At 38.8% G+C, this 16,162-nt stretch overlaps 1 protein-coding gene across 17 annotated transcripts in view; it reads left to right on the forward strand.

The window, feature by feature from the left end:
• PRRC2C (proline rich coiled-coil 2C) overlaps positions 1-16,162 on the forward strand; it is a 76,833-nt gene that overhangs the window by 28,070 nt on the left and 32,601 nt on the right. For all 17 annotated transcript variants that reach the window (XM_088801559.1, XM_088801567.1, XM_088801563.1 and 14 more), the window contains exons 7-15: positions 1,328-1,410; positions 2,007-2,140; positions 2,220-2,307; positions 3,336-3,477; positions 5,010-5,063; positions 9,236-9,863; positions 13,127-13,296; positions 13,726-14,008; positions 14,958-15,168. In XM_088801559.1, coding sequence (XP_088657685.1) covers positions 1,328-1,410; positions 2,007-2,140; positions 2,220-2,307; positions 3,336-3,477; positions 5,010-5,063; positions 9,236-9,863; positions 13,127-13,296; positions 13,726-14,008; positions 14,958-15,168 — 1,793 coding nt within the window. The remainder of the gene's footprint in view (positions 1-1,327; positions 1,411-2,006; positions 2,141-2,219; positions 2,308-3,335; positions 3,478-5,009; positions 5,064-9,235; positions 9,864-13,126; positions 13,297-13,725; positions 14,009-14,957; positions 15,169-16,162) is intronic.

The following is a 16,162-nucleotide window of genomic DNA, read 5'->3' on the forward strand; positions in this document are numbered from 1 at the left end:
GAATTTAAAGATTGTTTCTACGATTAATTTTGTGGCAAAATTCTAATTTTTAAACATTTAATGCCACATGAAATTATTAATTTCAGTGCCTGAATAATCACCAGGAGGGTCTAATGACGCTAACTGTGACTATTTGCCTCCAGTCGTATATTCGCTAACTTCCCTGTGGAAGTGTGATGCAAGCAGAAATGCTCCAGAGTGTTCCCCGCACAAAACTCTTAGTTGAGTTTCAGCTGCTGCTTAACTTAATTAACTTGGCTCTAACCCTGCTTAAAAATATTTTCTTTAGACAGCATGATCATACAAGCATAGTCTTTCTTCAAGTATAAAGTAATTTCCTCATCTAACAGCCTTTTTTTTCAGAAAAACTAATCTATATCAGGACATAAATTATGTATTTAAGATAACACAATTTCATATATATATGTAATTTTTCACATAATTTGACCTGGATATAAGCTAATAGTAAATAACCAAGCACTCCTTGACATTTCCTCCCTTCCAAATGGTAGGATGAATCCCTTGGTGTTTTATTTCTCTTTATAATCTATCTTAAAACTTCTAAACTTAGCTTCTCAAAGCCAAAGTCCCACAGAGAGCATCTTCTTTGAGCCTCAGTTTATAATCACTGTTTGCATAGTAACAACTCTGAATCCACCCGTGCCCGACCCATGGAAAATCTCCAGTCATTCCTTGCCCACCTCCCGGAGGTTATGGATTATCCTTTACTTTGATCTGAACTGAGTTCCTCTCTACCAGCAAATCTGCCTTCAATTAATCTACTCCTGCATTAGGATGAAGTCTCACGTTACTTCCTTTCAAGTATTTGAACTTGGTTAAGGCCATGCAGTTTTCTGGGGTGTATGCATGTTTTCTTTTTCAGTTTTTCATGTCAGTACACGATCATTTTTATGTAATTTTGTTAATGGGATAACAAGTTCTTCATGTGAAGTGGCTGGTCATTCCCTCTTTGTAAAGACTTGGTAGAGGCAGTAATCTTACAAATGGCTTGTTATTGAGGTTAAATGATGATCTATATCAGCAGACAAAATTAATTATTCATAGTATTGTTTATTTTAATCATGCTTTTTTTCACTTAGGGTTTTATTGTATTGCACTAAAGGAATAGCAGGACGTTTACACGATGTTCTCTCAGTTTTAAAAATCTAAAGAATTTGCAAATTCTTAAGAATAGCTTTACCACCAGACTGTTTTAATCATTTTTTCTGTAAATTACAGTTTCAGGCTTAGTCAGGGGGTTCTTTTTTTTTTCTTTTTTTTAATAACTGGGTTGCTAAATTTATCGGTTTTTATCTCCTACTTTCAGATGTTTCAACAGTATCCAAGGATGGCGTATACTCCTCTTCATGGTCCCATGAGGTTTCCACCTTCTTTGTCGGAAACAAACAAGTAAGAGGATTCAGTGATTAAGTCTGCAAAGCGTATATATGCTCATTACGATTTTCTGGGGCTTGGCTGGATTGTGATCAGCAATTTATTTTTTCTGTCCTCAAAGTACAATTGCCATAATTGGCCAGCTTTTATAAGACAGAACATTCTTCTAAAACTTTAAATTATCTTAAAATTCTGAAAACTGAGAATTATGACCCTAAAACATTGATGACTCTTGTTTTCCCTTCTTCCATGATTGAAAGACGCCCCATTCTCTTTTATTGCTTAATGCTTGAGCATCCTCCTGAATGATGGTTCTTCTTAAGTTTCTGTGTTTTGAGATTGGTATTAGTCTTGGCTGTATTATCCTTTAACATATATTTGTTTTATTTTTAAATCTTTGACAATTAAAAGTATTAAATACTTACATAAGAATTGCATTATGTATTATCCTAAATTTGCATAATTTCTTCATACGCGTGTCAGGAGCAAAATATATGTCGTGTAGAAAACATTGTTGAATTGAAATGCACTGAATTCCAGTCTTTTAATTTTTCTAATTTAGTATCATTAAAACTTTGCGTCCTTTCTCCTTACAACCTGTCATTCATTAGAGGCCTTCGAGGAAGAGGCCCGCCTCCTGCGTGGGCCTCGGAGCCCGAACGCCCCTCCATCCTTAGTGCATCAGAGCTGAAGGAGCTTGACAAGTTTGATAACCTAGATGCGGAAGCCGATGAGGGTTGGGCAGGTAAGAGGCAAAATTAATTAAACATTTAAAATTTTCGGTGCTTTTAAACAGTCAGTCTGAGTTGTCCTTAATTTAATAGGTGCCCAGATGGAAGTAGATTATACAGAACAGCTGAATTTCAGTGATGATGATGAGCAAGGAAGTAACAGTCCCAAAGAAAACATCAGGTGAGTGGTTGTGGTGTCTTGTATGAGCAAGCGTATGAGTGTGTTGATGTAATATTAGCCATTTAATCAGAGAGGCTTCATTAATAGGCGTTTGTTCCTTATTTATAGAATTTCTACATTCCACTCCAAGGACTTGTACAGAGTAGGAAGGGGCCTGATTAATGAGCCAAGTTTTCAAAGCTAATCAAGGAATTAGTTTGATGTTTCTAAAGGCAATGAATATTTAAAAAAAGATGTTTAGATGCTTGCCATCTAATTGGAGATATTTTGAAAGACAATATTAGGGACCAATTAGAACTTACTACTTACTTGACCTGATCTGTATTTACAAAATTGGAGAAAAATCATTTGGGTTACTGTGGTGGCTCTAAGTCTTTGATTATTTTTCAAGCTTAGCTAGTAGTATTTTAGAAAATGGGAGCTTTTAATCGATTTTCTTTCTTCTGGAGTGTTGGGGCATCTGAGTCAGGAATGTATGGGTTTCGTGGCCTAACATTTGGGCTCTTACCAGTACACAGAAGCTTGCATACACTTACTGGTACAGTGCTCAGCCTTGGTGTGGTAACATGCTGCTGTCTCGTGATCACTTCTGAGGTGCCTGGGATTTGCTGTGATCTTTTAAAATACTGTAATTTGATTTATCTTTTTCATTAAATCAGAATACAGTTATTAATTATCTGTAATAGTACTCATTTGCATTCAGATGAAACTTGGGGTGGGAGCGATAGGAAATGGTGGGATTCTATCCTTTTGCAGGCTGTGTGTCAGGTGTGAGTAGTGTCCATATCTGACAGCTGCTGTACTTTATATCTGTGATAACCCGGCCAAGCCCAGTCCCCAACACATTGTAGATATTTATTGAATAAATGAATTAGCTCCACTAGGTCACAAACCCATCTCATCCCTTGATACATTTCCCCCTGAAACTATATGGAAATAATGTCTGTTTTACATAGAGAAAATGCATTTACTTGTGGTACAGTCCACCCGCTTTACTTTTTTATTTCACCTGGATTTTGATTCTTCAGTGAGGATCAAGGTTCAAAAGCCTCTGAAAACACTGAGACCCGAAAAGAGGCAGATGAAGTGTGCAACAATAAATCATCTCAGATACCTGCCCAGCCATCCGTAGCAAAAGGCCCCTATGGGAAAGGACCGCCATTTAATCAGGTTTGTTGGACTCAAGGAGATTCTTGTGACTATAGATACTATGGATAAATTAATTTTATAGAGTTGGAAGAAGACTCAGGAAAAGGAAACTATTTTTTTTCTTGAATAGCCTTCGATCTAAACCATAATGTTATCGCATATTAGAGGAACTATTAATGCAATAGCTGAAATTACCAGGTGGAAACTGAAAATTTTCCTTTTTTTCTTACAATAGCTCAGTCATTATGAAAGTGGAGGGATAAACAGTTTTGCCAAACTACCATTGCTGAGGTGCTGTGTGGTGTGCTGAAGACTATAAATCCTAGTCAGTGTTCATAGGTGAAATTGTGCCCTATGTGAGGCGGGAGATCACACATGGGGAGTAGAGAAATCTGTAATTCTGAGCCATTGTGAAGAACGTTGTTACAGAAGGGAACTAACTGGGCAACAGACATGCTTGATCCACTTCTAAGACGTAGCAAGAGCTGCACTGCAAGCTCGGAATAGAAGAGAGCTTCCTTCCAGAGAGTCCGCTTATCTCCTGGTACACGCAGCACAAAATTGAATTCGTACAAACAGGTGGAGGAACTGGAAAGTAGGTAGCTGGCAGTCTGGAAGGAAAACAAAGCCAACGAGCATCAGTTACAGCACACTGATGGGTGCTGTGGGAGACAGCACATAGTGAGTTCTTAGAGAATTCTCTGGAAAGGTTTTGCAGAAGATTTGGTGCTTGAAGCAGGGTGGAGCCAGTAGATGGAGGAGAGCCAATCCAAGCAGTGGGGGTGGGTTCAGAGTAGACGAGTCGGGAACACGGGGCACATCTCTAAGTTCCCAGTGGTTTGATATGGGAAAGCAGTTAGGAGCTGTGAAAAGACCAGTTGTTAGGTCTTGCGTGCTGTGCCAGGAAGTTTAAAGTTTGGTTAGCCATTGGAGAAAAAATTTGTGAGCTCTGATAAAGAAGGATTGTTCAAGTATTATCTTTTACAGAATCCATGTTTTGTGAGACTTTGAACTTACTGGCATAAAGGGGAATGATCATTCCTTCGTGAAAAAGTAGAGGAATATTGTAGACCATATTTTGATGTCTGGATTTTTTCTGTTTGTGACACTGAGGTACATATTAGCAAGTGAATATTCCACATATTATATTTGGTTCCATCGTGTTTTACATGTTTCTTTCGGTAAATCTCATAGTTCTGGTTTGCCCTTAGAAAGAAAACCCAGAAAAGGAATTGGGCTTACATAAATAACATTTTGAAATTAGAGGCATACTTCTAAGCAGCCAGATTACCTGGGCTAGAAATTCCAAAATATATACACCAAACTTCTACTTTTTGCAAAGTTCATTTGAGAGTCTAACCTTATTGAAATCGTAGTGATTCTATAGAATGTAGAGGCATCTTGCAGTGAGTGGTGTACTTTTATTTAAAAAGAGGAAGGGATAAAAAGACGGTTTGCTTTTTGCAATCTTGTGATCTCACTGAAAAAATCAGCATATTCAGAGATATTTCCAGTAGATGTCTTTAACCTGATTATTTTGTAACAATCCATAGGAACGTGGACCATCTTCACACCTGCCACCACCTCCAAAGTTGCTTGCACAGCAGGTAAATTTTAACAAAATGCTGGTTTATGGTCTGTATGTGTTATTTGAGTTTGTTTTAATGGGAAGGTTCTGTGTATGTTTTTATAATTTTTATGAAATGGTTATGGACTTTACCTTGTAAATAGCTCCCACCTGTTTTCCTCTTTATCCGGATCTCCCTCTTTGTTCTCAGCTGGTAGCATACTCCTGGGAAAAGAAGGAGCACCGACATTTCCCACTTCCGCACCTTGCTCTTCTGACTTCCTTCCTACTGTCCTTGCTGCTAAGGACAACCCTTCTTCTTGTTTCCCGGATCCCGTCGTCCATCACGTACTGGCAATATTGTCTCCCATATTGAAATTACTTTTTAAACCAGCCCTCCTCTGACTCCCACCACCCTCCATCCCCACGCTCCTTCATGGCAGACTTGTTGCAGTGAGCTCTTCACACTACGGTCTTCACTTACTCTCAGCTTTCATCGCCCACTGCACCTTTGGAATTACCGTGTTTCCCCGAAAATAAGACCTAGCCAGACAATCAGCTATAATGTGTCTTTTGGAGCAAAAATTAATATAAGACCCGGTCTTATTTTACTATAATATAAGACCGGGTCTCATGATATAATATAATCTAATAATTGTAATATACTATAATACCGAGTCTTATATTAATTTTTGCTCCAAAAGATGCATTAGAGCTGATTGTCCGGCTAGGTCTTATTTTCGGGGAAATGGTATTACGATCAAGGTCACTAATGACTTCATCTTGCCAAAGCCAGTTCTCTTGTCTTCGTTTCACTTGCTCTCAGCGGCAGCTGACATTGCTAATCTCTCCATCCTTCTTAAAACACTTTTTTTCTTAACTTGATTTTGAGACATTGCACTGTTTTGTTTGCTTCAGTTTGTATTCCTTCTGGGCCTCCTGTGCTGCTCTGTGGATGTTGGAGGCACATCAGGGCTGTTCTCATTCCTTTTTCTAACTACAGTTGAACCTTGATCAACCCGGGGGTTACAGGCGCCAGCCTCCCCCGACATACACACTTGTAAATCCATGTATAACTTTTGACTCCCCCAAAACTTAACTACGGTCACCCCTTGGTATCCATGGGGTTTGGTTCCAGGACCATCCACAGATTCCCAACCATGGATTGAAAATGGTTGTTTGAATCCTCAAACGTGAAAACCCGGTGATACAGAGGACGGCTGTATATTTATTTTTTAAAATCCCCATATAGATGGACCTGGATAGTTCAACCTGTGTCGTTCAAGGGTCAACTGTATACCCTTTCCTAGAGCATCTCATCTCTGTGCCGATGACATGTGTGTCTTGAGCCCTTAAAGCTCTAATCTGACTTCAAGAGTTATGTGTTCAGCAATCAGTTCCACATCTCCACTTGGGTCTCTGATGGATACTCCATATGTCCAAACCTTAGCAACTCCCCCGTCCCACATGTGCAGTCCTGCTTCTTCCCCCGTCATCCCCATCTCAGGTAACGGCATTATCCTTCCCCCATTTGCTCAGGTTAAAAACCTAGAAGTTTTTACCTTACATCCAGCCTAACCTATCAGCAAATTAGGTCACTTCTGCCTTCAGAATATAGCCCTACACTGAGTACTTACTACTACCTGTTATATTTTATTTCTACTATCACAGTAGGTTCCTAACAGGTCTTCCTGCTTCCCTCTCTTGCTGCCTGCTCACCCAGCACCTTCACCCCAGATTTGCTGTTGTAGATATGGGTATGGTCTGTTTAAACTGTACATATGAGCTCAGTCCTTGCCCAGGTCTTTCCCATGGTTATTCAGGTCCCCGGGTACTCTTCTGAGTTCATCTGCTTTTCTCTCTGTTCATGCCGCACACGTTTATTGCTGCTGTTTTTTATTTCACCCTCAAGACATTTTATTTGCTGTTTATGTGTTAGAAGGCTCTTTTCCTGAGGTCTTTCCTATGACCAAGTTCTTTGATCAGATATTACCATTTTAGAGGCCTTCCCTAAAAGCATCTCTAAGGCAATGTAAAGATTTGTCACAGAAGAACATTACTAATATAGAGGGTGCCAAAATAATGTATACACATTTTAAGAAAGGAAAACTATTGAAATTGTAATACTCAACACCTACCGATAACAAAAGATGAATACAAGTCATGTTTGACGTCTGCGATTACAAGAGGTGCTCAAAGTGGTTACCATCAGCGTCCGGACACTTCTGATTACAGCGAACTACTGCTTGAGCAACGTTGACCAAAGTGTCCACTTGTATACATTTTTTTGGCACCCCCGGTATATCTAACAAAGAACTTGTTTTTTTGGTTATATTTTAAAAGAATAAATAAAACCCTTAAACTGAATCATGCAGCACATAGCCCATCAAACGATTTGAACATTCACTTCCCAAAATAAGGTATACGCCATACAAATGGCCAATAAGCATATGAAGAGGTAGATGTGCAATATCTTAAGTCATCAGGGAAATGCAATTTAAAAGCACAAGGAGAACACATCCAACATTAAAAGGGCTGATGACACCAAATGTTGGCAAGGATATAGAGCGACCAGCTGGCACCCTCACATTACTGGTGGGGCTATAAAACCTTATAATGACTTTGGGGAAAAGTGTGGCCGTTTCCTGTAAAATGAAACATATACTTACACAGGATTTGGCAGGTCCATTCCTAGATATTCATCCAAGAGAAATGAAGATACACATTTACACAAAGACTTAGGCATGAATGCCCATAGCTGTTTTATTCCTCGTTTGAAAACTAGAAGCGGTCCACTTGTCTGTCCACGGATGAAACGGCGTGCCTAGGATTGAATACCGTTCAGCATTAGAATGGAGCAAAACTATTGATACACATGGTGACCTCAAACTGTGGCCCTAGCACAAGGAGCCAGACTCAAACGAGAATAGAACAAAGTCTCCATTCCCATGGAATTGTAGGAAAGATGAAACTGCTCTCTCCTGCCAGAAGTAGATCAGGGTTGCGGGCAGAGTGATGAAGACACACTGTGTCTTGACTGGGGTGGTAGTATGCAGACATGTCATTTGTCCAAACTCATCAAACCGCACAGTTGAAATATGTGCATCACAGCTTGTGTAATTATACTTCAGTGAGGTTGCTTTTTAAAAATGCCTATGCTGAATTTACGTGTAAATTCAGTACTTTTATATAATTACTTTGTTTTTGCAGCTTGCCTCTAAGCTATAGATGAAGTGAGCTGACACCATTGTGGTTCAGTGGTTTGCCTAACACAGCACTGCTAGTAAATGCCAGTCTGTGTTCTTGATCTTCTCGTCTTCAGTCCAGTGTCTTCGTCGCACCATTATTTTCTCTCTGGTAAAGGATTCTGACTAGTTATATGGGTCTTAGGGTTTTTTCACCCTACTAGCTATTAAAACCAATGTTTTTTAAAACAAGTTATTCTTAGTTCCTTAATGTTTCAATCCTTCTCATGTGCTCTTTCCATTCTGCTTGTCTTTGCACAGTCGCTAAGAGCGATTTTTGACCTCATGATACTTGTTTTAGGACACTAGTTGTTTTAGGACATTAATTGAAAATTAAATCATTAAAATTTGGTCTCAGGTGATCCTCCTTCGTTCCACTTTGGGCTTTAGATGTGCATTTCTTTCAGTTTAAACATACAGCTCTGTCTACCCAGGCTGATTTCTAGGAATTTCTTCTCTGGCATGTCAGCAGCAGCAGGGTCTCCTCCTTTTCCACTTCGCCTCTTGCCTGCTTTTCCTCTTAACTGCACCTCGATCTTCTCAGGGCTTATGTGGTCCCATTTTGCATCTTTCTGGACTTTTTTCTGCTCTTTGGGCATTCCATCTGGCAGTTGCTGCTAAAGCACTCACATTCTAAATTTCCTTTGTCTCTAAATTGAGACTTTGAAAGTCGTGACAGCTTCTCATTTTCAGCAAATACTGATGAGCATCGTGTCTGGCACGATAAATAGGCGCGTGCTCAGTAAATATTGGATGATTACTAATTATCCTGGTCTCAGTTGGGGGATTTAATCTAGATTTAATGCTTTTCCCATGTTACTTGTTTGCATCTTAGTGCGTATGTTTCATCAGGAAAACTACTGACATTTTGTGGGAGTTTTTTCCTCCCTCTCTGTGCCTATGATGTCCAGTGTTTGTCAGAAATCGGTTTGTCACACTCATCTGGTACTTTCTCTTTGTGTTTCAGCATCCTCCTCCAGACCGACAGGCAGTACCTGGCAGACCAGGCCCTTTTCCCCCCAAGCAGCAAGTACCTGATGAGGATGAAATGTGGAAGCAAAGAAGAAGACAGCAGTCGGAGCTTTCTGCCGCGGTCGAACGTGCTCGTAAACGGCGTGAAGAGGAAGAGCGAAGAATGGAAGAACAGAGGAAGGCAGCATGTGCTGAGAAGCTGAAACGGTTAAATGAAAAGCTCGGCATAGTGGACAAGCAACCATCGCCAGAGGAAATTAGAGAAAGGGAGCGAGAAAAAGAACGGGAGCGGGAGAAAGAACTTGAAAAAGAACAAGAACGGGAGCGCGAGAAGGAGAGGGAAAAAGAAAGGGAAAGGCAACAAGAGAAGGAGAAAGAACTGGAAAGAGAGCAGGAAAAACTAAGAGAAATGGAGAAGGAAAGAAAGCAAGAAAAAGAGAAAGAACTGGAACGGCAGCAGGAAAAAGAAAAAGAACTAGAACTGCAAAAGACAAAAGAACAGGAAAAGGAATGTGAGCCGGAGAAGAAAGAAAGGGAGAAAGTGGAGGAAAAAATCGAACACAAAGAACCTGCTTTAGAGCCTATGGTAGAAAAACCAGAAAGTGAAAACAGCGGTAATAAAGGTATAGTAGTCTTTGTTCTCACATACACTTGACAAAATGCTTCACGTTACTAACGGTGTTGATGTTTGTGAATTTTTAATACCAACCTAAATTTCAAGATCTAAAAAATAATTTAATACAGAATCTAAATAAACCAAAGATTGCTTTTTGGGGTAGAAATTAACTTTCATTGGATACTTTAAGATGCTTTTTTCCCTATTTTTTTCTGAAGGTAAAATACATGTGACATAAAATTTAGCGCATTACTCATTCTTAGGTGTATAGTTCAGTGGTATTAAGTACCTTCATAATGTACATCCATCATCACCATCCATCTCCAGGACTCTTTTCATCGTGTAAAACTGAAACTGTACCCATTGAACAAGAGCTCCCTGTCCCCTCTTTTCCCCCCTGGGCAACCATCCTACTTTCTGTCTCTATGATATCGACTATTCTGAGTGCCTCAGAAGTGGAATCATAGAGTATTTGTCTTTTTTTTTTGTGACTGGCTTATTTCACTTAACATAATGTCCTCAAATTTCATTCATATTTAATATATAACAATTTCCCCTTTTTTGAGGCTAGTAATCCATTATATACACACCACACTTTGCTCATCCATTCAGCTGTTGGTGACCACTTGGGTTGATTCCACGTTTTAACTACTTTGAATAATGCTGCTATGAATGTGAGTGTGCAGATATTTCTGAGATCCTGCTTTCATTTCTTCTGTGTATAAACCCAGAAGTAGAATTACTGGATCATAGGGTAATTTCTATTTTTAATTTTTGAGGAACCATTTGTGCATCTTCTTTGGAGAAATGTCTAAGCCCATTTTTTAATCAGATTGGTTGTTGTTGAGTTTTAGGAGTTGGCTATAGATTCTGGGTGGAAATACCTTATCAGATATATAATTTGCCAATATTTTCTCTAATTTTATGGATTGGCTTTTCACTCTGGATATTCTTTTGATGCACAAAACTTTCTAGTTTCCATGAAGTCCAATTTGTCCTTTTTTTTTTAACCTCTGCCTTTGGTGTCATAGCCAAGAAGTTTTGTATATTCTGTTAGGTAAGGATCCAACTTCATTCTTTTGCATGTGGCTATCCAGTTTTCCCATCCCTATTTGTTGACTGTCCTTTCCCCATTGAATGGTCTGAGCACCCTTGACTAAAATCACTTGAGTATGTATCTGATGATTTGTTTTAGGGCTCTATATTTGAATCCATTGGTCTATGTCTGCCTTTTTGTCAGTGTCACAATGTTTTTATTATTGTAGCTTCATAGTAAGTTTTAAAATGAGGATGTGTGAGTCCTCCATTTTTGTTATTCTTTTTCAAGATTGTTTTGGCTATCCTGAGAATCTGTATGAATTTTAGGATGGGTGTTTCTATTTCTGTAAAGAATACCATTGGGATTTTGATTGACTCTGTAGATTGCTTTGGGTCGTATAGACATGTTAGCAATATTAAGTCTTCCAATCCATGAACAGTGGATGTGTTTCCATTTGTTTATGATTTATGTCTTCTTTAATTTTTTTCAGCAGTATTTTGTAGTTGTCATTGTAAAAGCCTTTCGCCTCCTTGGTTAATTCTTAAGCATTTTATTCTTTTCAATGCTTTTGCAAATTGGATTGTTTTTATAGTTTCCTTTTCAGGTTGTTTATTGTTGGTGCGTAGGAGTGCAAGTAATTTTTGTGTGTTAAATTTGAATCGGCTAAATTTTGCTGAATTCATTTATTAGTTATAACAGTTTTTGTGGAATCTTTAGAGTTTTCTATTATGCGATCATGTCATCTGTGAACAAATAACTTCTTTTCCAATTTGGATATCTTTTATTTCTTTTCTCTTGCCTAGTGTGACTAGAATTTCTAGTACTTAGAATAAAAGTGGCAGAGGTGGGCATCTTGGTCTTGTTCCTGATCTTAGGAAAAGCTTTCAGTCTATCACCATTGAGTGTGGTGTTGGCTGTAGGTTTTAGATTAATAATTAGTTTATTTTTTTAAATGCATTAATTTTTTAAATCGTGTAGAAACACATAGTACGGACCACTGTTACAGTACTACTAGCTTTTATAATTGCCTTTATTGTGTTTACCTTTACTGAGATCTTTATTTTGTTATACAGCTTTGATTTACTGTCTAGTGTCCTTTCATTTCACCCTACAGGATTCCCTGGAGTATTTTGTGGAGGGCAGGTCTAATGGTAATAAACTCGCTCAGCTTTTATCTGTGAATGTCTTAATTTCTCCCTCATTTAACACTTTGAACACTGCCTTCTGGCCTCCAGTGTTTCTGATGAGAAATCTGATAATCTTACTGAGAATCCTTTGTGTGTTACTTCTTAGTGTTTTCTGTTGCTGCTTTCAAGATTCTTTTTCTTTAGAAAGTTGATTATAATGTGTCTCAGTTTCGTCTCTTGGAATTCGTTAAGCTTCTTAGATAATTATATTCAGGTTTTTATTTTCCCCATTAAATTCAGGAAGTTTTCAGCCATTAAGTCTTCGAATATTCTCTCTGCCCCCTTTCTCTTATTTTGGTCTGATTGATCTTGTCCCACAAGCCCCTTAGGCTCTGTTTACTTTTCTTCTATTTTCTTTCTGTTCTTCAGACTTAATTCCCATTGTTGTATCTTCAAGTTCACTTATTCTTTCTTCTGCTTGCTCAAATGTGCACTTGAGTGTGAGATGGGGGATATGTAGCTGGTACTGTGCTAAGAGCTCTAATTGACTAAAATTAACTGCACTCTGTTGCAGCCTTCCCCTGAGTTACAAACCTTCATAGACTCCAGAGTCCCAAAATAGTTACCTCAGGCAGCCTGACAGCGCAATTATTGTCTGGGTTGGGGAAGAGACTGCTGGTATTCCTACTCCACCATCATCACAGAATCCTCTCTGTCTTATATAAGTGTTGAATATTTATTAAAACATGGAAAGTAGATAGTATTTGAAATGTTTTATTATTGCAAAAAATCAAATACAGATTTTTGTACGGTGAACATTTGGACATGTGCTCTCTACCTTAATCAGAATCCAGCTTTGAGGAAACCTCAATGTTACCTCATTGATGGCTACCGATATTAGAATACAAAACAGTACTTTGGAGTATTGAGGATGAGTATTTCTTCTTACCTTTATATATATATATATATATATATATATATATATATATATATATATATATATATATATATAATCAATGTAATAATTTCACTTCATCACAAATGTCCTGTATTTGTTAAGTGTTATAGATGAATACCATTCTCTTTCACCTTTTCTTTGGACAGAGGATGACCCAGTCTTCACTAGACAAGACAGTAATCGCAGCGAAAAAGAGACCACACAAGTGGCGCATGAAACAGAACCAGAATCAGGGTCGCAGCCTCGGCCTGCTGTTTTATCTGGCTATTTTAAACAGTTTCAGAAATCTTTACCACCACGATTCCAGCGGCAGCAGGTAACAAGAAAAACATTTTGTCATGTACAATTGAAAAGGTTTATTGTTCATCAGTCTGAGAAATAATTTGACATAAGACCTAAAGTACTCAAAGCACACTAATTTTCCCTTTTAAATCAAAGTTTGTTGATAGGGGTTTTACCGTGAACTGTGTCATTCCCTTTTTCCTCTGCCTCCTTTATAGACGCCCTCTATCTTCCTTTCTGGGAAATGGTTTCCGCAGTATAATTAACGAGTGATTCATTGCTTAAGTCAAGATGTCATAACTTAGCCTTTGTTCTTTTGTCTTGCCACCTCTCACTGTTAAATATCTTTTGAATTCTTTTCCCTGAAGGATTGAAAAAAAGCCCGTTATTTTCTGACATGCTTGGTTGTATTACCTTAGCTCTTGGAAGTAGAATGTCAGGCTGTGGGCCCCGTGTCTTTCAGGAGCAGATGAAACAGCAGCAGTGGCAGCAGCAGCAGCAACAGCAGCAGCAGCAGCAGCAGCAGCAGCAGCAGCAGGGTACACTTCCCCAGACCGTCCCGTCACAGCCGTCCGGTGCCGCCGTCCCGCCTCCACCACACCGGCCTCTCTACCAGCCCATGCAGCCCCACCCGCAGCATTTGGCTTCCATGGGCTTTGATCCCAGGTGGCTCATGATGCAGTCCTACATGGATCCTCGAATGATGTCAGGTAGACCTGCCATGGATATTCCTCCCATTCATCCCGGTGAGTAGAAATTAGCCCTGCCTTGTGGCCCCCTGGCAGGTAGCAAAATCAGGTTTTCATTCTCCTCCCCGAGTTATAATCTGCTAAGAACTTAAAAGGACCCTTAGATTTTTAATCATAAAATTATGTGACTTCCTTTCAGCACAGAGTAGTTAAATGCCAGACACTGTACCAACAGTGTGGTAAGACCAAAATACTCGTTATTTGCAGTCTTGTACATATTATTTTAAAATTTTAAGATGAAAAAGTATTGTCTTATTAATAATATCTATTATTTGCTATATTGCTTTCGTTCTTTTGTGTTTTAGCATTTGAATTTTGTCCGTATGTTGTATATTCCAGCTTATCAATTTCTCCATCATTTACCAGCCTAACACTTGTTTCCTCATAGTTTAGCTGAAAACAAATGAATTAACAGTCTCTTATGGAATCCTACCAGAATAAATCCAAATAATCCATTATTAAAATGACATAGAGGAAAGTTTACAGGTGATTAAAAACATGATCAAGAGTCCCATGATGGTTTTAAAACATACATTAAAGTTTTAAAATTTAAGAGGCATAATTTATAGTGTATTGATCAACTAATTAAACTAGATAAATAGAATTTTCTATGGGAAATTTATTTTCACTGTTGGTGTAGAGTTAACAGTGCTTGTTATCTGATTATATTTTCTTTCCTTTAAAATAGGCTGCTGTTCTGGTTTTGCTTGCTTAAATCTTTCTTAAATCCATTTATTTAACAGCAACAATAAAAATCTCATTCGTGGAAAAACTCATAATTGTTACTGATCATTTGTTGAGTTAATCAGTTCTACTTGGCAAAAAGTATTTCTTTAGCTTAAGTATAGAGAATGCCAAATAGTAATAAACCAGATTCTATGTCTATGACTTTGTTTCTTTGGGTGTTTTTTGTTTTGTTTTCACCTTTTTCTGCCCTTTTGTACAGGAATGATTCCTCCTAAGCCGCTGATGAGAAGAGACCAGATGGAAGGGTCCCCAAACAGTTCCGAGTCATTCGAGCATATAGCTCGATCGGCAAGAGATCACGCACTTTCCCTGCCTGAGCCTCGTGTGATGTGGGGGTCGGACCCCTATCCTCACACCGAGCCTCCGCAGGCTGCTACTCCCAAGGCAGCAGGAGCAGCTGAGGCTGTGAGGTAATGACTCCGACGGCTAATAGACCCCATCAAGGACATTGTGGTGAAATGAAAGCCGTGTGGCGGTCATTCTGATTTAGGACTGAGCCATAAACGGATGGCCTCCCATGTAGTGTGTGTCATTTCATTTGGGGGCATAGTTTCTCCTTTTTTGGCATTTCTGTATTGGTTAGCGCTTTTTCTCGCCCAGTTCTGTACACTGAATTAAATGCTGAAATTTAGTGTTAGATGTTAACATTGGCAGGTTTCTGCCATTGATTAGGTAATTGACATGTAGTCTGGCTGACGTGTTGATGTCATTCTTCCACTAATGAAAAATAGTAGACATTTAATTGTCAATAACTTACGGAAGTTTACTAAGGCCAAAATAAGGACATATGCTGATTTACGAAGATGCTTTGAAGTAGCAGACAATTGATGATCTCTGATAATTTGTAACCATAAAGTTGGAACTTGCACCATTTGTGTATTTTATGATTTATCATTCTGATTCACTGGGAAAGACAGACCTCCTCTAGTGTATAGTTTTCCATCTTGTGCCCTGAAAGTTATACCCATTTAGTAGCAGCTCCTCATTCCTCCCGCGCTCCCACCCCCCACCCACAGTCCCTGGCCACTTACCATTCTACCTCCTGCTTGGATAAGTCTGATTACGTCTGTACCTCAGAAGTGAAGTCATGTGGTATTTGTCCTCCTGTGACTGATTTATTTCACTAGCATAATGTCCTCATCCATGTTGTAGCATATAACAGGGTTTTTTTAATGGCTGAAGAACATTCCCTTATATGTATATATACCACGTTTTCTTCACTCATTCATCCATCAGTGGAGTTTTAAGTGTCCACCTCTTGGCTATTTTGAATAATGCGGCACTAAACTTTTTAGAGCAGCGTAAAGATGCTCTTTACGATTCTGATCCATTGTTTTGTTTTAATAGTAGGGATTATTTTGCTGTGCACTGAACATAAGAAAGATGTTGCCTGATGGTTCTGCC

This window comes from Rhinolophus sinicus, chromosome 11 (assembly GCF_057876585.1).
Source record: "Rhinolophus sinicus isolate RSI-liver-muscle chromosome 11, RSI-T2T, whole genome shotgun sequence".
Classification (NCBI taxonomy): Eukaryota; Metazoa; Chordata; class Mammalia; order Chiroptera; family Rhinolophidae; genus Rhinolophus; species Rhinolophus sinicus.